This window comes from Myotis myotis, unplaced genomic scaffold (genome assembly GCF_014108235.1).
Source record: "Myotis myotis isolate mMyoMyo1 unplaced genomic scaffold, mMyoMyo1.p scaffold_m19_p_3, whole genome shotgun sequence".
NCBI classification, from domain to species: Eukaryota; Metazoa; Chordata; class Mammalia; order Chiroptera; family Vespertilionidae; genus Myotis; species Myotis myotis.
Genome location: NW_023416335.1, coordinates 10,150,320 through 10,177,504, shown reverse-complemented (window position 1 = coordinate 10,177,504; position 27,185 = coordinate 10,150,320). Strand labels below are relative to the sequence as shown.

The 27,185-nt window shown below is 39.5% G+C and overlaps 1 protein-coding gene across 15 annotated transcripts in view; it reads left to right on the top strand.

Annotated features, from left to right (window-relative positions):
* The window catches only part of PCM1 (pericentriolar material 1), a 92,299-nt gene that overhangs the window by 62,450 nt on the left and 2,664 nt on the right, over nucleotides 1-27,185 (top strand). For all 15 annotated transcript variants that reach the window (XM_036296817.1, XM_036296828.1, XM_036296829.1 and 12 more), the window contains 12 exons: nucleotides 4,261-4,381; nucleotides 5,784-5,942; nucleotides 6,186-6,322; nucleotides 16,413-16,547; nucleotides 18,706-18,903; nucleotides 20,446-20,508; nucleotides 20,776-20,911; nucleotides 21,718-21,878; nucleotides 23,323-23,395; nucleotides 23,918-24,174; nucleotides 26,252-26,344; nucleotides 26,429-26,543. In XM_036296817.1, the coding sequence (XP_036152710.1) occupies nucleotides 4,261-4,381; nucleotides 5,784-5,942; nucleotides 6,186-6,322; nucleotides 16,413-16,547; nucleotides 18,706-18,903; nucleotides 20,446-20,508; nucleotides 20,776-20,911; nucleotides 21,718-21,878; nucleotides 23,323-23,395; nucleotides 23,918-24,174; nucleotides 26,252-26,344; nucleotides 26,429-26,543 (1,648 nt within the window). The remainder of the gene's footprint in view (nucleotides 1-4,260; nucleotides 4,382-5,783; nucleotides 5,943-6,185; nucleotides 6,323-16,412; nucleotides 16,548-18,705; nucleotides 18,904-20,445; nucleotides 20,509-20,775; nucleotides 20,912-21,717; nucleotides 21,879-23,322; nucleotides 23,396-23,917; nucleotides 24,175-26,251; nucleotides 26,345-26,428; nucleotides 26,544-27,185) is intronic.

The following is a 27,185-nucleotide window of genomic DNA, read 5'->3' as shown; positions in this document are numbered from 1 at the left end:
AAAGCATATAACTCTGTTTCTGCCCATTGTTGATATGTTAACATAATTTTTTTCTGAAGTATTTGTTTTTTTTAGAAGATTGTCTTGTCTCTTCACATATAGTAATTTTTTTACAATATCGAAGACTTTTTTCTGAAGTTTTGCTCTAACTTATACTCATGTTTAAGACAATACTTTCCCATATCATTTTTTTTTTTGCTTAAAACCTTTCTCTACTAGGCTCCAATGCCTATACTACTGTGAAGGTAAGCCTGTGTCTAAAAACTACATGGTTTTAATTGACTTTACAATGTCAAGGATAAATTAATGTAAGGAATTGCTACTTGGGTTACATTAAAGTTTATTAGACATTGAAATAACTTAGTGAGAGCATGAAGTGTTTTTTCTAAATATTTTTTAGTAATTTTATATCCTTAACTCCAGTGCCTCCCTTTTTATTCAAATTTTATAGGTAGCATTACTTTAAGTTATTTTATTTTATTTATTTTTAAATATATTTTTATTGATTTCAGAGAGGAAGAGAGGGAGAGGGAGAGGGAGAGGGAGAGGGAGAGAGAGAGAGAGAGAGAGAGAGAGAGAGAGAGAGAGAGAGAGAGAAACATCAATGATGAGAGAGAGTCATTGATTGGCTGCCTCCTGCACGCCCACTCCTCGGGATCAAGCCCAAGACCCGGGCATGTGCTCTTGACCGGAATTGAACCTGGGACCCTTTAGTCCACAGGCCAACGCTCTATCCACTAAGCCAAACCAGCTAGGGCATTTTAAGTTATTTAAAAAGATTTGAGCACATTGGTCTGCACCATCAATAGCAAATTTTGAAAATTGAGTTACAATTTATTGTTAACCTGACAAGGTTTTAAAGTTACTGGTAAATGAAATTTAAAAGTACTATGCTGCTTAATTAAGTAGGTGCTTTAGTCAGCTTGGGCTGGTAAACACAATACTGTAGACTGGATGGTTTAAACATTTATTTCTCATGGTACTGGAGGCTAAGAAGTTTATGATCTTGGTGTTAGCAGATTTTTCTTCTTGTTGAGGACCCTCTTCTTGGCTTGCAGATGGCCACCTTCTCCCCAGGTGCTTACAATGGCAGTGAGAAGAAGACCGAGTGTCGCTTCCTCTTTATCTAAGGACACTAATGCCATCATGGGGCTCCACCCTCATGACCTCATCTAAACCTGATTACCTCCTAATGCTATCGCATTAACATATGAATTTGGGGGAGTAGGGGACTCACAATGATTCAGTCCATAATTGTAGGGAATTGGCATAAATAATCATAGTATTAATAAATTTTTAAAAATGTAAAAAAAATTATTTTATTTTTAAAACATATTTTTATTGATTGATTTCAGAGAGGAAGGGAGAGAGAAAGAGATAGAAACATCAATGTTGAGCCCTAGCTGGCTTGGCTCAGTGGATAGAGTGTCGGCCTGCAGACCAAAGGGTCCCAGGTTTGATTCCGGTCAAGGGCACATATCTTGGTTGCAGGCTCCTCCCTAGCCCAATCCCTGGTTGGGGTGCTTGCAGGCGGCAACCAATCGATGTGTTTCTCTCACATTGATGTCTCTCTCTGTCTTTTACTCTTCCTCCCTCCCTCTCTAAAAAAAAAAATCAATGGAAAAATTTCCTCAGGTAAGGATTAACAACAACAAAAAAAGAAACATCAATGATGAGAGGGAATCATTTTTCGGCTGCCTCCTGCATGTCCCCTACTAGGGGACCTGCAACCTGGACATGTTCCCTGACCGGGAATCGAACTGTGACCTTCTGGTTCATAGGTTGACCAATGCTTAACCACTGAGCCACGCCAGCTGGGCTTATTTTATTTATATTTTTTAAATTGTTGACAGTATTACAGATGTCTTCCATTTTTCCCTCTTTACCCTCCTTCACCCAGTCCCCTTAGTATTAATTTAAATAACTAGTTCTCTAATTTTTCATCTAAAACTTAAATTCAGCATTGACGTCATCATCTTCCCTTATTAATGCCATTTAATTAGCAGCAGCAATACAGCATCCAAGGTTCATATCTGTTGATTTAGAGCAGTTTTGTGCAGTGGAACTTTCTATAATGATGGAACTGTTTTAGATCTGCATTGTCTAATACAGTATTCATTGGACATGTGCTGTCGAACACTTGAAATGTGGCTAGTGGGATTGAGGAACTAAATTAAAATTTTATTTAATTTGAATAGCTACATGGTTAGTGTTACCAAATTGGACAGATAAAGAGTCTCATTCTCCATGTTTCTAGACCAAGGTCCTTTGAGCTTCATTTATGGAGCTTTAACACACATTTCAGGGTATGTATAAGAGTCTTCATGCCCAGGACAAAGAGAAGGAAAAGTAGACATCTGGAAATTACAAGTGAAGGAGAATGAGGAATTGAAGTTTGAGCAGAGGAAGAAACACTTTGCATCTTCTGCTCCCAGTGCTTTAAAATGCAAAAGCACATCCACCAGCAAGTCTTAATTGACGGAGCAACAGTATGGTTTCATTTTCTAAAGTGTGTTCACCAATACCTGAATTTTCTTTAATTGGGGCTAAAACTTTTATTTAATATCAGAGAAAATTTTAAAAGATCAATAGCGAGGGAAAGAATATAATTATGAAATGAGTTTCAGTCAAAATACAAGTGAGACCTGGCTGGGTGGCTCAGTTGGTTGGAGCATTGTCCTGTACACCAAGAGGCTGAGGGTTCAACCCCCAGTCAGTGCACATATGGGAAGCAACCGATTGATGTTTGTTTCTTTTCCACATCCATGTTTTTCTCTCTTTCTTTCTCTAAAAAATGAATGAAAACATATCCCTGGGTGAGGATAAAAAAAAACAAAAAAAAAACAAGTGAGACTCATGCCACCCCCTTATCATATTAAAGACAAAAGTTAATTTGAAATTTCTTGAAGTCCAGAAAAAAAGCTAAAACTATGACTTCTTAAAGAAAACAAGGAATTCTTCATGATTTTGACATAAGCAAAGATTGATGAAAGAAAAAATGATTCAATTCTGTTTTTGAAAAGTTACAATTAGGAGAAAATAATCTCAGTATATATAGTTGCCAAATAACTATACATGAGAAATTCAGACTGTTTTATAAAAAACTTTTATAAGTCAATTGTAAGGCAATCAACTCAGTAAAAAATGGGCAAGAGATTTGAACAGGTGCTTCATGAAGAAAGATATGTAAATGGCCAGTGTCAAATTAAAACCACATGTGATGTTACCTTACACCCACTATAAAGGTTGACATTAAACAGCATGAAGTGTTGGTGTGAACTTGGAGCAGCTGGAACTCTCACACTGCTGGTGGAATTGTAAAATTGTACAACCACTTTGGAAAGCAGTTTGGTAGTTTCTTATAAAGTTAAAACATTGGCATGTGACCCAGCAATTTCTCTTCTAGGTATTCACCCAAGAGAAATGAAAATATACGTTCAAAAAAATTCTTGTACACTATTATTCATAGCATTTTTAGTCATGGTAGCCTCAAACTGGAACATCAACAGATAAATGGATAAAGAAACTGGTATATCCATACAATGGAATACTATTCAGCTATCAAAATAATAAACTTCTGAAACCCACAAAAGCATCGGTTAATTTCAGAAGCGTAGTGAGCAAAAGAAGCCAGACACTGAAGAGTACCATACTGAATGGTTCCATTTATATGAAGTTTTAGAGCCAACAAAATAAACTGTGCTGATAGAAATCATATGAGTAGGTGTAGTGGAGATAAAGGACCTTTCTGGGTTAATGGAAATGGTCTTTATTTTTAGGGAAGGTGGTTGCATTGGTGCACATATTTTTCAAAACTCATCAAACTGTACATTTAATGGGTGTATTGTTTATAAATTATATTTTAATAAAGTTGATTTAAAAAATATGAATGATGCTGTCATGTTTTTCTTCTGATATGAAACAACTATATATCATAGTCTAAGGTATTGGGCACTGTTCGGGTTTGGAGGTAGGAGAATTTCCCTGAGGGTAGAGAAATAATTTGCAACATTAACTTTTCCAAGTTAGAATTTAATCTGTAGCTGTCTCTGTGTATTGTCATCTACATAAGGACAAGTGTTCTGCAAGGTTATGTAATATTTTAATGTTTTCTATAACTCTCTAATGTTTCATAACTTTGGTTATATAATAATTTTAAGTATATAGTTTTATGCAAATAGTTTTTTAATAATTTTAATATAACCAAACTTTTAAAAAGAAGTATTAGTGATTTTTATTTGTCTTAAAACTGTAACTTAGGAAACTTACGAGAAGAACTTTGAGAGAGAAACACATAAAATAAGTGAGCAAAATGATGCTGATAATGCTAGTGTCCTGTCTGTATCTTCAAATTTTGAGCCTTTTGCAACAGATGATCTGGGTAAGCAGAATTTTTTATAATCTTATATGACTTTACTACAGTCTTTGAATTGCATTGGTAAGGAAGTGACAGTCTAGAAGGACAAGTTCTGGCAGAACAGGGACTTAAAAATCTATCCATCAGTCTAAATTCAGGAATCTTTGTTAATTCTTGGACCTTGTACAAATCATCTAACCATTCTGACAGCATATACTAAGAAAATGGGGGGGTCTTATCTTGTTATGTTCTTATGAAAAATATTCACAACTTTCTAGCAAGCGTAATAGAAGTTTAGAAAATGTGATGTCCTTTTTCTTAAGATAAAGGTCATCCTCTTAGGTCTTTCAGTTAATCGGAAAAATCTAAGTTAGCAATGCTTTATCCAATCACATTTTTAATAAAAGTGTTAACTTCTTAATTTGAGGTAAGAATTGAAATTTCTTAGCATAATAATGAAAGAAGTTTTAGAGGCTTGCATTACTCAAAGGTAGAGAAAATAAACCCTGAGTCCTAAAATTGGGAAGGAGATTAGGGAAAAGAAAATGTATGAGTACCACTTGATTCATTTTCCAGGCTGTAGCCTATCAAAAGATACCTGAGTATCCAATGCTGAAACACAATAGCATTGATTAATTTCAGAAACATAGTGAGCAAAAGAAGCTAGACACTAGTTCATATGGTAATCTGATGTCATATTATTCTGGTGTTTGTGTATATGATGGGAACAAGATTTAGATTATTTCAAAGGCATTTTTCCACTACAAAGGAAAGGGCCAAACCTTGTCTTGTCATTAGTTATCTACCTTTTACCAAAGCAATGAATCTTCCTTTTGCCTTATTCTGATTATCGAGGACTCTAAGGCCAGTTCCCTTCTGAGTAAATGCCTGTCAAGTCTCTACTGAATTCATTTCATAATAGAGAAAAATCACTCTCTGACCAATCCATTCCCTTTTAGTTTTCCGCACAATCATTCACCATTAATTCTGTCTGAAGTAGACAAAGGAAAATTGGGAAATGTCATTCTAAGTTCTTTTTTTTTTTTGCCTTAATTGATTGTTTTAGCTTAGGTTTTTGCATCAGAATATGCATGACATTTTGGAATTTATTTTTGTACTGTTAAATGAAGCAAAGTGGTGTACTGAAATATATTGACTTCGTCATCTAAGAGACCTGATTTCAAATTCCTTTTCCAACATTTAACTGGCTATGCAACCTTGTGCAGCTTACTTAAGTTCTCTGAAAATGAGGGTGCTGTCATCCACTTTATAGTTATTTTAAGGATTAAATAAAAGTACCATACCTATAACTTGTTAAAGCTAGTTTTCCTTTCCTATGTTCAGACATTAGTTTTTTATTAATAAATTTAGAGGAGTACATGAAACAATTTTACATCTTCTAGCCATATTTCTGTTCCATATGCAGGTAACACCGTGATTCACTTAGACCAAGCATTAGCCAGAATGAGGGAATACGAACGTATGAAAACTGAGGCTGAAAGTAACACAAACACAAGATGTACCTGCAGGACTATGGAGGATGAAAACGGTGCTGCTGCCATGACTACTGCTAATAATTTGAAAGGTGTGTTGTTGAATTCATTAACAGGAAAAGTCATTTTATATAGTTCCATATATAAAAGTTAAATGCCCATCTGATGTATAATAATGGTTTTTTAATCACTTTCTTTTATTAGGGGTGCTAAAATTACATAGATGTTTCTTTGTATTATTTTGGCATTAAATATAATTTAATTTTCTGTAGAATTTTGCGTAAACACATATAATGTCAGACTTTATTTTGCTATCCTTTTCTTTTTAAAAATAGAAACTCCTATTAGTGAAAATCATAGTTCACAACAACCTGTAAGTGAGATTTCTACCGTCCCGTGTCCTAGAATTGATACTCAGCAGCTAGACCGACAAATCAAAGCAATTATGAAAGAAGTCATTCCATTTCTAAAGGTAAGCAATAATTTTTAAAAATAAACTTCGGTTTGTTTTTTAGTTCATACAAAGTATTCCATTGTAATAAATTCAGAAAACACAATTAAACAAAAGAAAAGCTAAAAATAACCTGTGGCTTTGTCACTCAGAGATAGCCCCATCAACATTTTGGGAACCTTTCTGACCAAATCACTCTCTGAACAAATCATTCCCCTTTAGTTTCCCCTTTCCGTAACATTTTCTGCATATATTTGTGCATTCTGCTTTTTTCATATACTGTAAACATCTTTCTACAGCATATTTTTATGGTTACACAATATTCTTTCATTATTTATTCAGAAGTGCCTACTTTTAGCCAGGTTTTGTGGACATGGCAGTGAACAAGTCAAAGCCTTTGCTGTCATGGTGCTCACGTGCAAGGATGTTACTTATTTTAAAATAAGTAAATGTATATCAGATAGTGATATGTGCTATGCAGAGAATTAAAATATGATATGATAGTGCCTATTTTAGACTGGATGGTCAGGGAAGCTCCTAATTCATATCTTTGGAAAAGGGAGCATTTAAACAAAGATATGAATTAGGAGCCAGCTTAAACCAAGATCGTTCCAGACAGAGTTAAAGGCCTTAAGATAGGAACTAGCTTGGCTTCTTTAAGGAACTAGAGGAGGACCCATGCTGTAGGAAATTTGTGAGAGTTGTAAGAAATTTGTGAGAGAAGAAATTGGAGAGGGGGCAAGGGCCAGTTATGTAGAACATTATAGGCCATGATTAGGAGTTAGGACTTTGTTCAGAGTTCAAGAGGAAACTCCAGGAGAGAAAAACAAAGTCTGGTTTGTTTGTGGATAATTGATTATAGGGGTCAGTAGCTCAATGAACTCAGATGAGACATAATAGTGGCTTAGACCAAGGGTGTAGTACTAGAGCTGGGGAGAAGTAGACAATTGAAATATACTTTGGAAACTAACAAGTCCTGTTAATGGTAGGTGGTTACCTAAAGCAGGCACTAGCTAAGAGAAAGGGGCTAGAACTGTGACCCAGGACAAGATGATTCAACATTTAGAAGGTGTGCAAAAAGGAAAAGCCAGAGTTTGCCAAATAGGACTGTCAGTAGTGAGCTATGTTGATTGCTACTCTGAGGGTTTAGTATTCATAGAATAGAATTCTCTATTATTTTATCAGTTCTTATTGTTAAATATTTATGTTTATCCTTTTTTTCACTTTTATAAATACATAAATGACAGCTAAATTTAAATATACCAGGTGTACTGGTTAATAATGCGGATTTTTTTTTAATAGATGGAGTTATACATATGTTGATATACGATTTGATATGTATGCTATTTTGTTATATTGACAGCAAGCTTCAAAACTTCATATGTCAAATTTTCTGAAGGTGTTAACATCATAGATATTTTTACACTTAGAAATGTTGAATTTCGTGCAAAAAAAAACATTTGAGGGAAGTTTTAATTCATTACTTTATTTTGAAGAAAAGTGCTGCTGAAAGATATCATATGCTTCAGGAAACGTATGGTGAACATGCTCCATTTCAAGATACTTGTGAACGTGGATTTAAATGCTTTAAAAGTGATGATTTTGATGTGAAAGACAAAGAATGTCCAGGTCAACCGAAAAAGTTTGAAGACCAACAATTACAAGCATTATTGGAGAAGATGTGTGTCAAACTCAAAAACAACTTTCAAAAAGATTAAAACGTTGCTCAGCAAACAATTTCTGATCGTTTATAAGCAATGGGAAAGATTTTAAAGGAAGGAAAGTGGGTGCCACATCAACTGAACGAAAGACAAAAGGAAAACCAAAAAGTCATCAGCAAAATGTTGCTTCAACAGCACGAAAGAAAGTCTTTTTTTGCATCGAATTGTGACTGGCGATGAAAAGTGGATTTATTTTGAGATCCCAAGCGCACAAAATCATGGGTTGATCCAGTTCAACCATCAACATCGACTGCAAGGCCAAATCGCTTCAGAAAGAAGAATGCTCTGCGTTTGGTGAGATCAGAAGGGTGTGGTTTATTATGAGCTTCTAAAACCATGTGAAACTGTTCATACTGATCCCTACCGACAACAAATAATCAATTTGAACCACGCTTTGATTGTGAAATTACCAGAATGTGCCAGAAGACATGGCAAAGTAATTTTGCTTCATGATGACGCACCATCACACACTTCAAAACCAGTTAAAGACACCTTAAAAGATCTTGCCTGGGAAGTATTAACCCACCCATTGTATTCACCAGATCTTGCTCCTTCAGATTACCAATCGATGGCACATGCACTTCCTGAGCAGCACTTCAAAATGGACAAAGAAATGGAAAATTGGGTCTCTGAATTGTTTGCCTCAAAACAAGAAAAGTTGTATTGGGACCGTATCCACAAATTACCTGAAAGATGGGGGAAATGCGTAGCTAGTGATGGACATTACTTTGAATAATGCACTTTGGATGTTTCTCTTGAAATTACTGTTTTCTTTGATTACAAAATCCGCATTATTAACCAATACACCTACTATATCCCATTTTTATTTCTTGAGAAGTAATTCTTACACAAATTTCTTATTCTAAGGTTAGGAATATTTTCAAGACTTTTGAGACATTATATTAAACTAGAGGCCCAGTGCACAGATTCGTGCACTGGTGAGGTCCCTTGGCCTGGCCTGCGCCTTCTCATAACCCGGAACCCCTCGGGGATGTCGGACCACTGGTTTCGGCCCGATCCCCTCAGGCCAGGCTAAGGACCCCACTAGTGCACTGATCTATGCACCGGGCCTTAGTATGCATATAATAAGATCTTTGGTTAATCTCTTCCCACCCTCCCCTCTTCCCCCTTCCCTCTGACATTCATCAGTCTGTTTCATGTTTCCATGCCTGTGTGTTGAGCATCTGCCCCCTGGTGGAGAGTGAATGTCATAGATACTGGTCGAACAGTCGCTTAGGCTTTTATATATATACACTAGTGGCCCGGTGCACGAAATTCACGCACGGGGGAAGGGGTATTCCTCAGTTCGGCCTGAACCCTCTCCAATCTGGGACCCCTCGGCAGATGTCTGACTGCCAGTTTACAGGGATCGGTCCTAAACCGGCAGTTGGACATCCCTCTTGCAATCCAGGACTGCTGGCTCCTAACTGCTCACCTGCCTGCCAGCCTGCTTGCCCCCAACTGCCCCTTGCTGTTGGCCTGCTTGCCCCCAAATTCCCCCCACCCCGCCAGCCTGATCACCCCCAACTGCCACTCCTGCTGGCCTACTCGTCCCCACCTTCCCTATCCACTGGCCTGCTCGTCCCCAACTATCCTCGTCCTGGCCTGCTCACTCCCAACTGACCCCCACTGATGGCCTACCTGTCCACAACTGGCCCCCCTGCTGGTCTGTTTACCCCAACAGCCCTGCCCCCCACCATCCTGATCACCCACAACTGCGCTCCCCTCTTGGCCTCTAACCGCCTCTACCTCGGCCCTGCCACCATGGCTTTGTCCAGAAGAACGTCCGGAAGGTCTCCTGGAAGGTCTCCCAGTCTAATTAGCATATTGCCCTTTTAATAGGATAGAGGCCTGGTGCACGGGTGGGGGCGGCTGGTTTGCCCTGAAGTGTGTCCTGGATCAGGGTGGGGGTTCCCTTGGGCGTGGGGCGGCCTGGGCGAGGGGCCTGTGGTGGTTTTCAGGCTGGCCACACTTCCATGGGGTGAAGGTCCCTGCTGGTGGGTCGTGGTCAGCCTGGGTGAGGGGCTGAGGGCTGTTTTCAAGCTGGCCACACCCCCCTCAGGGTGTGGGTCCCCGCTGGGGTGCCTGGCCAGCCTGGGTGAGGGGCTGATGGCTGTTTGCAGGCTGGCCAAGCCCCCCAGCAGGGACCCTTGCCCCATGAGGGAGTGGCCAGCCTGCGTGAGGGGCTGAGGGCTGTTAGCAGGCAGGCCACACCCCCTTCAGGGTGGGGGTCCCCACTGGGGTGCCTGGCCACCCTGGGTGAGGGGCTAAGTGCTGTTTGCAGTCTGACCATGGCCCCAGGCAACCTAGGCTCCCAGACCCTCCTTGAGCGGAGGCCACAGCGGCTGCAAGCAGGTATCTGGGATTTATTTATCTTCTGTAATTGTAACTTTGTAGCCTTGAGCAGAGCCCACAGATGGCCAGGGCAGGTGGGAAACTTGGCTTCATCCATCACCAGGGGCAACCCAAGCCTCCTGTTTGCTCCAGCTCTGTGGCTGCCGCCATCTTGGTTGGGTTTATTTGCATACTTGCTCCTGATTGACTGGTGGGCGTGGCTTGTGGGTGTAGTGGAAGTGTGGTCAGTTTGCATGTTTCTCTTTTATTAGATACTAGAGGCCCGGTGCACAAAAATTTGTGCACTCGGGGTTAGGGGGGTCCCTCAGCCCAGCCTGTGCCCTCTCGCAGTCTGGGACCCCTCGGGAGATAACGACCGGCTGGCTTAGGCCTGCTCCCGGGTGGCAGAGGGCAGGCCCAATCCCTAGGTGCAGCCCCTGGTTGGGCTCAGAGCAGGGCCGATTGGGGAGTTGGGGCGCCGCCCCCTGTCATGCACAGAGCAGGGCGGGTCGGGAGGTTGCAATGCCACCCTCAGTCACGCTCAGGGTAGGGCCGATTGGGGGGTTGGGGCACTGCCCCCTGTCACACTCAAGGCAGGGTCGATGGGGAGGTTGCGGTGCCACCCCCTGTCACGCACAGAGCAGGGCCAATCAGGGGGTTGGGGCACTGCCCCCTGTCACACACACAGCAGGGCCCATCAGGGGTGTTGGGGCTCCATACCCTGTCACGCACAGAGCAGGGTCAATCGGGGTTGGGGAGCTCCCGCCTGTCACGCACAGAGCAGGGCACATCAGAGGGTTGGGGAGCTCCCCCCTGTCACTCACAGACTAGGGCCGATAGGGGAGTTGGGGCACCGCCCCCTGCCACACACAGAGCAGGGCGGATCAGGGGGTTGGGACGCTGCCCTCTATCACCCACAGAGCAGGGCCGATCAGGGGGTTGGGGTGCCGCCACTGTCACGCTCAGGGCAGGGCCGATGGGGAGGTTATGGCTCTAACCCATCACACACAGAGCAGGGCCCGTGTGTGGGGGGGGGGTGTTGGGGCGCCGCACCCTGTCACACACAGAGCAGGGCTGATCAGGGGGTTGGGGCGCCGCACCGTCACACACAGAGCTGCAGGGCGATCAGGGGGTTGGGGAGCTCCTCCTATCAGGCACAGAGCAGAGCTGATAAGGGGGTTGGGGAGCCTTCCCCTGTCAGGAACAGAGCAGGGCCAATAGGGATGTTGTGGCCCCGTCCCCTGTCACACACAGAGCCGCAGGGTGATCAGGGGTTTTGGGCGCTGCCCCCTGTCATGCTGATCCCGGTGCTGGGAGGCATATTACCCTTTTACTATATAGGACAGAGGCCTGGTGCATGGGTAGGGGCTGGCTGGTTTGCCCTGAAGGGTGTCCTGGATCAGGGTGGGGGTCCCCACTGGGGTGCCTGGCCAGCCTGGATGAGGGGATGATAGCTGTTTGCAGCTGGTCACACACCCTTCCAGGTGGAGGTCCCCACTGGGGTGCTTGGCCAGCCTAGATGAGGGGATGATGGCTTTTTGCAGCTGGTCACACACCCTTCAGGGTGGGGGTCCCCATTGGGGTGCCTGGCCAGTCAGGGTGAGGGGTGAGGGCTGTTTTCAGGCTGGTGGGTGACTGAAGCTCCCAACTGCTCCTTTTTTTCTTTTTTTCTTTTTAATTCTGGGCCAACTTTAGCTCTGGCTCCAGCTCTGAGGCCTCTGCTGCTGAAAGCAGGTATCTGGTTTGTTTGGGTTCTATAATTGAGACACTGTATCAACTCCAGGTCTGAGATCCCGGCCGTGCGGCTGAAAGCGGGTTTCTGGGGTTTTGTTTAGCTTCTATATTTGTTACAATGTTTGAAACTGCAAGCTCAGAGGCTGGCAAGGCAGGCGGGGAACGTTGGAGTCCTCTGTCACTGAAGCAAGCAAGCCTCATGTTCGCTTCCAGCTGCCTGGCTGCCGGCCGCCATCTTGGCTGGCAGTTAATTTGCATATTGCCCTGATTAGCCAATGGGAAGGGTAGCGGTCATATGCTAATTACCATGTTTCTCTTTTATTAGATAGGAAGATATATAGATTGTTCCTCAGAAAGGTTTAATAGTTTATATTCCTACCAACAGGGAGAGTATGAGATTGGTAAGCAGTACTGTTAACACATTGTTTGCGGGTAGTTTTTATTGTGCGCTAACAGGTGGCGTGGGCCATTTTTGCTATTTTTTTGCGCAGATGGCAACGTTCAGTAAAATTACGATAACTTTAGTTTTACGTTTTTTTTCAATGAAACTTGTGATTTACTATCAAATGTATACTGAATTATTTTTCTTAGAACCGCACTGAATATGTGGCAAGGCAGAGAATTGTGTGAAGGGATGACTCTATGCAGTTGAATAGATTACTGTTATACCTGGAAGTACATACATAATTCACCATTGTATGTGTGAGAGATCCAAATTTTGTCCTTTGGAATTCGTATATCTGCATGTTAGCATCCCTTTAGAGCAATAAAAAAGTATAAAAATAAACGTATTTATACATTACCTACCGCTAGTCTATAAAAAACGTATTAATCCGTGTCCCGTGCTCTACTACCAGTCAACGTAAAACGTATAAATACGTTTCCCACATACAGTGTGTTAATTTTGTTTAATAACAATGAACAGGGCAGCGAAAAAAGTACAATAAATAGAAAGTGGGCCTAGCTGAGCAGCTAAGTTGGTTAGTGTGTCATCTGGTATTCCAAGGGTTTGGGTTCTACCTCTGGTCAGGGTCAGGGTACATATAAGTAACCAGGGTCTGTGTAGGCATGTGCGCTGCACTTCGTGTTCACTTCCCACTGGGCGAGCGCTTTCTCTGCCTAGCATCCTGCTGCCGGTGCCAGGCAGTCCAGTGGCCGCCAGCAGCCACTTGTGCCCCATAGCAGAACACCTCAGGTCAACCCATCCCCTCTTTTGTCGCTCTGCCCAGTGGCTGGACACTGTCATCTCCTATCGCGTGACCCACTGGACAAAATGGGGATAAATTGAGCATATGAAATTAGGTAAGTGGAGAAACTCTAGGTAACCATATCTCCTCACTCTGAAAAGGTGTAGCTTTTCCTGAGGAAGTGTAAGTTTCTACTCCCCTAAAACAAAGTCATAAAAACAGACACCATCTCTTCGTTGTCTTTCTTCCCTTCTGTTCCCTTCCCCGGGATAGGAAGGACATGTGCAGGACGACTGGAGGGAGGATGATGAAGCTTAAGTGAAGGGTTACTATTCCATTAATGGTGGCCTAGGTAATTAGGACCCACTCTTCCATAGAAAACGTAGCTGGATGGAATGTTGAGAAAAGAAAAGCATTCCAAAGAGCTAACAGGAGTGAAGAATTAGTGATCAAACTCTAGAGAAGCAAGAGATAGTTTGTAATTCCAACACTCAGGGCTGCCTTCGCCTGAAGCCATTTGTTGCTGGAAGGAGACCCCTGTGAATCTCAGCTGTGAGGTCGGTGGACATGCAATATAAGGGGTACAAGTGTAAAAGTGCTGAAAGCTGGGATTCTGAATAATCACCCCACAGTTGAACTGGAACCCCAAATGAAACCACCTTCAAGAAAATGTTGAACTGGAGATGAATATGTCTCTCAGATTCAGCTCATCTTGGAGGTATAGGGAACCTCAGCCTACAAAATCTACAATATTGATCAGGCTGGTGATGTGCCCAGGTGACTGACTAAAGCAAATGAATATAATCTTTAGAGAAATGTAATATCTCAAACATCAAAGTATTCATGCACATGTACCCTTTTTCTAGTAACTTCCAGCACATTTTCAAAGATAGCAGGTATACAAGGAGACATCCTGAAAAGAACATGCAGAAATAATAGACAACAAATAATGACACACACTTCAGATACTGGAATTATCATAGAAAGAGTATAAAATAGCAATTTTTTAGACGTTGATTACATTTTTATTTATTGATTTATTGATTTTAGAGAGGAGAGATAAAGAAACATCAATTTGTTGTTCCACTTATTTATATATTTACTAGAGGCCTGGTGCATGAAATTCGCGCACTGATAGGTTGGTCCCTCAGCCACCCTGTACCCTCTCACATTCCGTGACTGCTGGCTCCCAACTGCTCACCTGCCTGCCTGCCTGATTGCCCCTAACTGCTTCTGCCTGCCAGCCTGATCACCCCTAACCACTCCCCTGCCAGCCTGATTGACGCCTAACTGCTCCTCTGCTGGCCTGGTCGCCCCCAACTGCCCTCCCCTGCCGGCGGTCGCCTCTAACTGCCCTCCCCTGCAGGCTATCTTGTGGTGGCCATCTTGTGACCACATGGGGGTGGCCATCTTGTGCGAGGGTGTGAGAGTCAATTTGCATATTACCCCTTTATTATATAGGAGGATTGGTTGCTGCTTGTATGTGCCCTGACTAGGAATCAAACCCACAATCTTGGCATCTTGGGATAATGCTCTAACCAACTGAGCTATCTGGCCAGGGCTCTTAGTATTTTCAAAGAGATAAAAGAGAAGTTTGAAAATATCTGCTAAAACAAGAAAGCTTAAAAATTTGACACAGACTTTGAAAAATAACCAGTACATTAATCCAAACAAAACATTTGCAGTTCTAGAACATTCCCACACTTTGAGAACCACTGATCTAGGTTAACAAAAATACAGCTACTTTCAAGGGATGATCTGCTTGTTTTATTTTTCAGTCAACACTCCTCCCGTTTATTCACACTCTTAGCCAGTTTTTCCAGTTATATCCTTTACTATGTTAGACAACATTTTAAGGAACGTATAGACCAACATAGTAACAAGGATGGCAAGAATGAAAATGATATTCAAACTCAATGTACACATTTTATGTCAGTCATACCTTAATAAAGTGTTTTTTAAAAAGAAGGGAAAAAAGTAACCAATGAATGCATAAATAAGGGGGAAAATCTCTTTCTCTCCCTCTCCCTTCCTCTCTCTAAATTCAATCAGAAAGAAAAGAGAGAAAGAAATGGAAAGTGAAGGCAAGACTTGTACCAGAGAGAGCACTCTTTTACATTCTAATTTAAATGGAAATTTAAAAAATTAGAAATGAAAAGCCAGTCTTTTCTTTTCATTCAGATACAGCAAACTACAAAATATGTTGTATTGGGCTCATTTCTTACAATCTACTTGTACTTTTCAATGTGTAAGACAGTGACAATGGAAAGCTAACCCATCATTTGGATTGTAGCAAGTTTTAACATGTTTATAAAGCAAAAGCAAGGAAACCCTAACCGGTTTGGCTCAGTGGATAAAGCGCTGGCATGCGGACTCAAGGGTCCCAGGTTCGATTCCGGTCAAGGGCATGTACCTTGGTTGCCGGCACATCCCCAGTAGGGAGTGTGCAGGAGGCAGCTGATCGATGTTTCTAACTCTATCCTTCTCCCTTCCTCTCTGTAAAAAAATCAATAAAGTATATTTTTTTAAAAAAACAACAACAAAAAAAACAAGATCAAAGAAAAGAGACTGTACTGGGTCTAGTGGTGAATTCTCTCTTTAAGGCCAAAGTAGCCTGTTAAAAAAGTTAGGACAGTGATTCTCAACTGGGGGTCATTTTGACCCTCAAATCATTTAGTAATGTCTAGCTACATTTTTAGTTATCAGGGCTTGGGAGGTAGAGGGTACTACTGGCATCTAGTGCAGAGAGACCAGATGCAGTAGTGCCAATTGAGAAAGCCTGAGGATGGTTGTAAGAGTAGTTGAACTCAACTGCAGACAGGAAGATAGACAATGTGGAAACTATGGCATGAGTAATTCTGCTTAAGGTACAGAAAAAAAGTGATGAGAAGATTTTTATCAGGCAGTTTCTTTTACTGGCTATTATCTGCTATGGTGAATCAAAATTTGCAAACCTCTTGACGTGTAAAGAGGGGGGTGGGGGAGTTGGCTATTCTTATGAATAAATTATTCCAAATGTATATCTGAAAGTTGAAAAGCATCTATTGCAAGAAAAATAAAATCTCATATTATGTGGATTGATTTTATTTGAGTGATAGGTAAGTTTATATCCTAACCAGCTAGGATTTTCCTCAGGAGCACATGGATGAAGTATGCTCTTCTCAGCTTCTGACTTCAGTAAGACGCATGGTGTTGACCCTGACCCAGGAAAATGATGAGAGCAAAGAGTTTGTAAAGTTCTTTCATAAACAGCTTGGAAGTATATTACAGGTAAGAGTTTATACTTGTATGACATAAATATGGACCACCTGATTAGGATTTTTTTTTGCCATTTCAGGCATTCTGCATTTAAGTAGCTCTCCATCTAGCATTTATTTGTGGTGACATTTTAATACTTTTTAGGTTATTCCTTTACCTGGTTAAAAAAATTGTATTAGGGCCTGTGTCTTCATTTAATTTGATCATCTCTAAGCTCTCTCCCAACTCTAATAACATTTTGTTTTGATTTTTTTTCTTACTAAGAAATTTCAAGTTTGAACTGTGAAAAAAAAAATTGTTTATGTGTATATATTTTTATTGATTTAAGAGAGGAAGGGAGAAGGAAAGAGAAATAGAAACATCAATAATGAGAGAGAATCACTGATCAGCTGCCTCCTGCATGCCCCTCAGTGGGGATCGAGCCTGCAACTCGGGCATGTGCCCTAACCAGAATCAAACCCAGGACCCTTCAGTCTGTAGGCCAATGCTCTATCCACTGAGCCAAACTGGCTAGGGCTATTTGAAAAATTTTTATCCTGTTTTCTCAAATAATTTTTTATCAATCTGGGAAATTTTTGAAGCTAGAAACCACCTGTTGATTGTGGAGACTTCTTAGGCTGTAATAGTAACCTTAAATTATGTTCAGTAGTGATTTTCAAGGGGGCGGGGGTCATTTTCCCTCCAAGGAGACATTTAGCCATGTTTGTAGACGTTTTATTTGTCACAACAGGCAGGGAGGCATCCAGCATCTAGTGAGATGTTAATAGTGCTAAGGCTGAGAGAATCCTGTGTTAGGTAAGGGTACCTTACATACTCCATATAATAAAAAATCTCTATGATTAAATTCATCTGTATATTTTCCCACAGAGATAGTTCTATGATGTGTATTTTTATTCCAAACTATAAAATACATTTTAAAAATGTTTATTACAAAATTTTTCTATAAAATTTTTCCTTCCTATTCCTGTGTTTAAATTGATTTTACAAACAGTATTATTACTCTGCTATTTTTGTTTTTGTGGTTTTTGTTTTTTGTTGTTTTTTTTTTTGAGAGAGAGAGAGAGAGAGAGAGAGACAGAGAGAGAGAGAAAGAAACATTGATGAGAGAGGACCATCGATAGGCTGCCTTCTGCACCCTCTACTGGGGAATGGGCCTGCAACCTGGGCATGTTCCCTGCCTGTAAATTGAACCTGTGACCTCATGGGTTGACACTCAACCCCTTAGCCACACCACTGGGCACTTTGCTAATTTTTAAAACCCTAAGTTTGATGCAAATTTCCATCACTATAATTTTCCATTTTTTTATTTGGACTAAAGTATAAATTATATGTAGTTTTTAAATTGTCCTGGATCTATTTAATATAACTAACATATAACCTATAAGGAATATAAGACATCAGTGGTATTATCCATTGTTTAAGAATGCTTAAGATAATTTTTAAATAAATACATTTTTATAAATTTAGTTAGCTTATTTCTACATGAAGAAATAACTCCCTTTTAGAATCAGGTTAAAAGAGTAATTTAAATACTTTTTGTTTATCAAGATCCATGTACTCCTGCCTCAATTTTGCCTACTATAATCATAATTCTGGGAAAATCCCAAAGTATAAATTTGGAAATAAGATTTTTTTTTTCTACATCTCATAAAATCTGCTTTTTTTTTTTTATCCTACTCCTGATTTCTTTTTTTCACAAGGGGACTCATGAAGAATAAGGGTAGTGTACATTAAATCTTTCTTAAAGTATTGAAAGTTTTTCATGAGCTAGAGCTTAGATTACTTTTTTCTTATGAAACCTGTTCAATTATTTTTTTTCCACAGGTACCACTATTTGTACTTCTTTCCATGATTGTATTAGATAAGATAGTTTTTGGAGGGAGGGGACACCAGATATAATAGTTATTTGCCTGTTTTCTAAACAGCATAGTTCATATTTTTAGGAAGAAAGAAAAAGATAAGTGGCTTTATTAAGAAGTGTCTGCAATATAGCAGACTTGTTCATTTGATGTATATATTTCAGTTTGAATAGAGTTGAGTTTTTTTCAATACTAAAAAGTAATAAAATTGGTTGTTTTTTTTACTAGGTGACTATTATAATTTAGATTTGTATTGCTCTATCCACAGTTGACATTCACTGTAAACTTAAAATATTTGGTTATTTCAATAGGATTCACTGGCAAAATTTGCTGGAAGAAAACTGAAAGACTGTGGAGAGGATCTTCTTGTGGAGATATCTGAAGTGTTGTTTAATGAGTTGGCTTTCTTTAAACTCATGCAAGATTTGGATAATAATAGTATGACTGTTAAACAGAGATGCAAAAGAAAAATAGAAGCAGCTGGAGTGATACAATCTTATGCCAAAGAGGTAAAGAGCATTCATTTTTATTTTAGAAGTAATCATAATTAGCCTATAAATATAGTTATTATTATTCATAACTAAAATCATACTTGACCTCAGAAAAGCCATTTTAAAGTAATACCAGTTAATCACATTATAAATCAGTACATGTGCTAGCCCAGTACTTAATCTCTGTGGTAACATTGGTGTCTACAGATCAGGCGTGCAGACAGGAAATGATGCTAAATGTGCATTGTGAGGTTCACGTTCTTGTCACTTATTCAGGGTGCAGAGAAGAGGATGCCTGCTGCAGCTCTTGCCTACCCCAGCAGATTCCCTGGGCATATGTATCACCCAGCCAACACACATACTCACTTGTCAGTTAGGACTTGATTGCACATCCCTCTAGCTTCTTATACCCTATTAAGTTAGTCTTGATCACGTGTGAAATTGGATGAGGTTTTTCCCCTCAACTTGAGGTATCTCTAGATCTGCACCCTATTCTTGACTCCCTAATCTTGAAAGGGAAAGCAGGTCAAGACCCAAAATATAATGGGATAACTTTTCCTCCTTCAATATAAAGTAGATAAAGTCAAGCCATCTGTTTCACACTTTGTATAATGTTTTTATTCTAGACATAAGTTTCAGCCCTTGCTTAGAGCTTGATAAAAATAAAAAACAGGATAATAACATAATAAATGATCGAGAGGACTCTTTAGATAGGCATTCTCATAAGGCTGTCTTGAGGAGGGGAAATAGGAGCTAAGGCATGAAAGACAAGGGATTTATAATGATGCTGAAGGGGATGAGCTTTCTGGGAGGAGAGCACTCAAGTGTGAAGACTCTAAGGCAGGATTGAGCAGTTTGGAGAACAGGGAGAAAGCCAGGGAGGCAGGAACACATTAAATGAATTGAGAGTATAGGAGGGTGAATTCACAGAAGTAGATTAAGCCAAATTACAGAGCCTTACAAACTGTGATAAGGACCTTTCATTTTATTCTAAGCATGATAGAAATCCGTAGGAAAGTTTGAAATAGAGGAGTGATGTAATCTCATGTGCAATTTAACATTTTTGTCTGGATACCATATTGAACAGGAATTGTAGGAGAGTAGAGAAGGAGGCAGAGAGACCAGTTATAAGGCTATTGTTAGTCCAGTTAAGAAATGAGGTGTCCTAGCTGAGTGTTCAGCAACAGGTACACCTTGATGATTGAGTCAATAAGGCATTCTAATAGGTTTTGATGTTTTTAATAAAAGTACAGGCTGCTTCCTCACTTGGGCGTTTGTGTAAATGAAGGGCCATTTGCTGAGACTGGGAAGATTAAAGGAGGATGGCATTTAGATTTTTGTTTTAGACTTAGTAAATTTGAAATACCTCTTCTGAATCTAAGGAGATGTCAGTTGGCAGTGTTGCTTTGGTTTTGTTAATTTAAAAGATTTAAATAAAAGTTTAATTTACATTTCTAAGAAGCATTCAACTCTTTGGATGATGCAGCCTTTGTTAAAATTTACTGAATACAGAAGTGTAATGCTGAAAGGTTACCCCTAAAATTGTTTATTTGCTTATAGGCCAAAAGGATTCTTGAAGGAGATCATGGCTCACCTGCTGCAGAAATTGATGCAGAAGACAGAGTACGTGCTAATTAATTTGTGCCTAAAAATAATGCTTTCAAAATGAGATTAAATGATTTTAATAGCTTTTACCTTAATGTTTGAGAGCAAAGTATATTATCAAATATCCTTTCTTCTGACAAATCTTTATTTCTTTTAAAAACAAAACTAAAATGATTCTTTGTGTTTTTTATTAGATAATGACTATTAATTTTTATGATAGACTTACTATGTATCTTTTTAAAATGTACTTTAAGAAATTAATTGCTCAAATTTATTTGTGGCTAGGACAAGGATGAGACCAAAACAGTTAAGCAGACTGAAACATCTGAGGGGTATGATGGTGACGCTCCCAAAAATGTGAGATCTGATATTTCTGATCAAGAGGAAGATGAAGAAAGTGAAGAATGTCCAGTGTCTATTAGTAAGTTTAAAGGGTTCATGCTAGGATCATACACTTGTTCTTTGTTGGTTTGTTTTTTTGTTGTTGTTAATCCTCACCCAAGGATATTTTTTTCATTGATTTTTAGAGAGAGTGGAAGGGTGGGGGTGCAGAGAGAGAGAGAGGGAGAGAGAGAGAGACAAATCGATTGGTTGCTTCCCACATGTGTCCTGACTGGGCCAGGGATCGAACCTGCAACCCAGCTACTGGCCCTAGACTGGGAATTCAACCCTCCACCCTTTGGTACAAAGGTCGATGCTCTCACTACTGAGAACACCAGCCAGGGCCATGTACTTGTTCTTTATAGGTCTCTTATTAAAACAGTTTGGTGAAATGTAATGACTATAGAATTGGGTGTCTGACAACTCTGAATTTGAATTGCAGTGTAATTCTGACTAAATTGTTTCTGCACCACAGTTTTTTCTAGTACTTACTGTTTTGAAGATTTTAGATGTTATATGTAGAGCAATTGGACAAGCCCTAGGTGGTTTGGCTCAGTGGATAGAGCATCAGCCTGCAGACTGAAGGGTCCCAGGTTTGATTCCAGTCAAGGGCACATGCCTGGGTTGCGGGCTCGATCCCCAGTAGGAGGCATGCAGGAGGCAGCTGATCAATGATTCTCTCTCATCATTGATGTATGTTTTTCTCTCTCCCTCTCCTTTCCTCTCTGAAATCAATAAAAATATTTTTTATTTCTTAAAAAGCACTTGGACAATATAAGAATGCAATAAATTGTAGCTATTATTAAGTGCTGAAAATTTCCCAAAAAATTGTGTTAACCATCGTAGATTTGTCCAAAGCTGAAACTCAAGCACTGACTAATTATGGAAGTGGAGAAGATGAGAATGAAGATGAAGAAATAGAAGAATTTGAAGAGGGACCTGTAGATGTCCAGACTTCACTTCAGGCTAACACTGAAACTACAGAAGAAAATGAACACGATGATCAGGTATCCCAGTGTAGATTAACACATTTCCCCCATCTTAACTACTAAAAGCAGATCCTTTTTAAAGATGTCAAAATTTACAGCTTCCCCATTCTCATGTTCATGAATACAAAATTTTTAAATATCCTTGGCTGCTGGTATTCTGGAGCTAGATGTGAGAATGGAGCTGAGGGTCTCACCATTATATAGACTCACTGAATCCTGTTTTCAATGTGATGCTTTGTCCTGTCCTCATTCATGCTTTCCATACCCCACTCCTACTCCAGATGCCCCCCTAGTCCTGAGAATTACTAATTTCTCCAAAATGCAATCTCCCGTTTTCTGTTGAAGTTGAGGGGAAGGAACCTAGGTGCCCACATTTTCCTTAAACGAATTCATATATCCACCACCACCCCCTTTTCATCACCAACTCCCCACCACAATATTCCTTTCTAGAATCTGGCACTTCTAATTATGAGGTGATTCTCAGTTTTTGTTTTCTCCTGCTGCTAAAGGCACCTAGCTTTGTTCATCTTTCACTTCTCCTGGTCAGTTCCTCTTCCATTCTTTTATCATCCTATATAATAAAGAGGTAATATGCAAATTGACCATCATTCCAACACACAAGATGGCCTGCAGGGGAGGGCAGTTGTGGGCGATCAGGCCAGCAGGGGAGGGCAGTTGGGAGGGACCAGGCCTGCAGGGGAGGGCAGTTGGGGCAACCAGGCCAACAGGGGAGGTCAGTTGGGGGCGACAAGTCCTGAAGGGGAGGACAGTTAGGGGCGACCAGGCCAGCAGGGGAGGACAGGGGCAATTGGACCAGCATGGGAGCAGTTTGGCATCAATCAGGCTGGCAAAGGAGTGGTTAGGGGGTGTTCAGGCTGGCAGGCAGAAGCGGTTAGCGGCAATCAGGCAGGCAGGTAGGCGAGCGGTTGGGAGCTAGCAGTCCTGGATTGTGAGAGGGCAGTTGGACATCCCTCGAGGGGTCCCAGATTGGAGAGGGTGTAGGCTGGGCTGAGGGACACACACACACACACACACACACACATGCACGAATTTCATGCAGCAGGCCTCTAGTCTACACATAAACAGGTGTATATTTTATTTAACCAGTTAACTGCCACGGTATTTTGAATTTAATTTAAAAAGGTCCACCACTTGTGTCTATAAATGCTTAAGGTGTACAAATGGTTAAGATAGAGTCTGACCTGAAAAAAAATAATAAAAAATAGTGGAATCCATAATATTCCTAGTTCTGTGTATTTGAGGTTCTTTACAGAAAAAGGAAACTTTTTTACTTAGTTATCTTGAAATTGCAATCACAACCTCCTTGAAATACTTTTAGAAGATACTTGTAAGTTCTTTTGCATGAAGGTCTCAGGTTGGACAACAGCCACACAGTAGTAACCACCTGTATATGACCTATGTTTTAGGCCTTAGTATCAAAACATTGTTTTTTTCCTTCTAGGTTCAACAGAACTTTGAAAAATCAGCAGAAAGCAAAAATGTACCATCAGAACAAGAACCCACTACTAGTAAAGGTAAGAAATCTAAATAAGTATTCAATTTTAAGATGATTTAAAGTGCTATTTATGTGCTTAAAAATTGAAAAGAAAAAAATATTCTTAGCTAATGTAAGTTTGAAGGTATTTTGAGCCTAATGTATGTCCCTTTTCTCCCCCTAATAATGTAGAAAACATTAGGGCTTTGTTTTCTGCCAACAGTTGTTAAACAAAAGTTGACATACCTAAATACACAGAAAAAAATCTATAAGGAAGACATCTTTAGATAGAAATGTGGGGGATTAAAGAAAAACAACACCTGTTCCTGCGCTTAACTCCTGAAATTCCTGCTTCATTAGAAATCAGATGGATTTTAGGAATCTAATATTTAAAACAACCCCAATTAAATTTGAAAACTGTTAAGGAAAATTTATAGTTGCCTTTCTTTTGTTCTTAAATGTCTTAAATGCTCTGACTCATATATACTGCCTTTATTTCGTGTAGTAATAAAATATAACAGCTGTTACATTACACTAATGCAGAGATTTTTCTTTATGACAGATGACCAAGATAGTGCCCCTATGAAACCGTGTTACCTCAATATCTTGGAAAATGAGCAACCTCTAAATAGTACTGTCCAAAAGGACTCGCTTAATACCACTGATTCATCTAAACAGCCTAGCGCTTTGCCTTTACCTTTAACTGAAATTGAAACCTTGGTGCCTAGAGTCAAAGAAGTTAAATCTGCTCCGGAAACTCCTGACAGTTCTCTGGCTGGAAGTCCTGATACTGAATCTCCAGTGTTAGTAAATGACTATGTATGTATCTACTTACCTTTCCAAATATTTCTGCATTTCATTTCTGTGCATATTTCTTTATTTTCAGGTTAACATTTCAGCATGTAAACACAACCTTTATGTTTAGGTTTAGAAACTGTCAATATCTTTATTTCTTATTCAAACTTATTTTAAACTTGAACAGAAGGGTGATTAAGGTGACTATCTCAATACCTAAAAGCTATTCTGTTCATAATTTTGAGAGCCGAAGAGATGAGTTTTAGGTGGCAAACTGAAGGGAGTTCATTTTTAAATTCAGATCTGATAGGATAATGATATTTAGGTCAGCATTACTCTCTTATACTACTCATACATGACTTTTCAGCTGTTTACAGCATTTCATAAATTTTGATAAACCTGAAAGTTTACATTTGGAATGGGAAAGAAAACAATTTTACAGCAATAGTCTTTTTAAAAAAATACATATTTTTATTGATTTCAGAGAGGAAGGGAGAGGAAGGGAGGGAGGGAGGGAGAGAGAGAGAGAGAGAGAGAGAGAGAGAGAGAGAAACATACATCAGTGATGAGAGAGAATCATTGATTGGCTGTTTCCTACACTCCCCCTCCCCCCATTGGTGATTGAGCCCCATAATCAGGGCATGTGCCCTGGCCGGAAATCACACCGTGATCTCCTAGATCACAGGTTGATGCTCAAACACTGGGCCACAGCAGCTGGGCAGCAAAAGAGTCTTTATGCCTATATACTGAATGACAGAAAACACTGCTAGGAAATATGCTACCAAATCAGGACCTTTGTATTAATTTAATTTTACAGCAAACAGGTTTATTTTTTTGATTCTTGGGTTGTGTATGTTTTATATACTTTGTTTTACAGAAAAAATGAAGGGATTTATAACAATGTACTCTTAGGTCTAAGGAATGTGTTTCCTGTATTTTTAAAATTTACATCAATTTTCTTCCTAAAGATAGATTTACAATTATGTTTTTATAATTTCTCAAAAAAGGGGCTTAAAATGTTTCAAAAAACATTAGAAGAAAAAGTAACTCTCAACTCTGTTTTATTTTCTTCATTAACAGTAAAATTATGCACCTAAAACTCTTAAAGTTACATGTTAGATTTATTCCAATTACCATTTGATGAGTTGCTGAATGAAATACTGCCTGAAATTAACTTGAAATTAGATTATAAAGCAGTGATTCTCAACCTGTGGGTCGCGAACAATGAAAATACATCCTGCATATCAGATATTTACATTACGATTCATAACAGTAGCAAAATTACAGTTATGAAGTAGCAATGAAAATAATTTTATGGTTGGGGTCACCACAACATGAGGAACTGTATTAAAGGGTCGCGGCATTAGGAAGGTTGAGAACCACTGTAAGGGTCTTGAATTTGAGGCAAGGACACTACTGAAGGTTTTTGCATAAGAAAGTGAAATGTTTATAGTCATGGTTTTTGAAGAAGAATATGATGGCTATATAAAATATGTTGTCATGGGAGCAATGTTACGAGTCTCCATTAATATATAAATACAGAATAGAAGCTAAATGGGAGATGGGTGAGAAATGGTTCAAGAAAAAAAAAACCTACAGTTTCCACTTGGGTAATGGTAGGATAAGAATACTATTAAAACTTGAGAGAACTAAGAGAATAAGAGAATTCAAGTTCCAGTGTGAGCTGGTCACAGATATGAGTACTAAATTCCTGCCTCATTTTTCTGGTTGAGCTTCCACAGATTGATATTGAAAGTCTGTAAATGTTTACTTAGATTCTGCTGGATATAGCTCTGATGTATTCTGTAAACATATCAAGGACCAACCATTTTTCTTCTGATTATTTTAGCCAATTATTTCCTCCTTTAGCCGTAGAAACTGGCTCTTTGTTTTATAAAATGAAAAAAACACAAAGTCTGTTCCCTACCTGAAAGTGTGCAACCCTTCCTGTGAACTCTAGGTTTCTGTTTCATTACAGAGTTTAATTACATTAGAAAACCAAAGATGATAGAATTTTGTCTCTTGGCATGGGTGACTTTGGTTTTAAATACAGAGATGAAGTGGATTGCCTTCATTAAATGCTAATTTGTTTATATTACAGGAAGCAGAATCTGGTAATATAAGTCAAAAATCTGATGAAGATGACTTTGTGAAAGTTGAAGATTTACCACTCAAACTGACAATATATTCAGAGGTATGTGGCTCTCTTTAATTAAACTTATCTATTATAACAAATATTAAGATGAAAATGATTTTGTTTTTTTTTTTCATTCCAAAGGCAGATCTAAGGAAGAAAATGGTAGAAGAAGAACAGGAAAACCATTTATCTGGTGAAATATGTGAAATGCAGAGTGAAGAATTAGCTGGGAATTCTCAGACACTAAAGGAACCTGGTATGAGTTATTAGTTTTAACCATATCATATTGAAAATTTACTCAGTCTTACACCATCATTCATAAATGGAAAGTGGGTATTTAGACCTACCTCTCCTTTCAATGTTCATATTGGGTTTTTTTGGTTTTCTGTTTGTTGCCTTTGTTATTTTTAATATACATTTTCTAGTTTCATCAGCTTTGGTCATTACCCAATTACTCCTTCCTTCTTCCTTTTTCCTTCTGTTCAGTTTTCATCATTTCTTACATTATTAAGGTTATTAAAGTAAACACACTTATTTTTATTTTTGTTGTTAATCCTCACCTGAGGATATTTTTCCATTGATTTTTTAGAGAGAGTGACAGGGATGGGGAGAGACACACACAGAGAGAGAAACATCTATGTGAGGGAGACACATTGATCAGTTGCCTCTTGCACAGGCCTGGACCAGGGCCAGGGATCAAGCCTTCAACTGAGGTATGTGCCCTTGACCGGAATTGAACTCGGGACCCTTCAGTCCGCAGGCTGACAAAATCTTCTCTATTTTCCTGAAGATGGTTCTATATAAACATGATTCATAGCAGAGCCAAGTGATAGTCCCAGATTTCCTTTATAGTCTAATAGCACAACCTCTGGGTCACTCAAAGAAGCAGTTCTTGAAT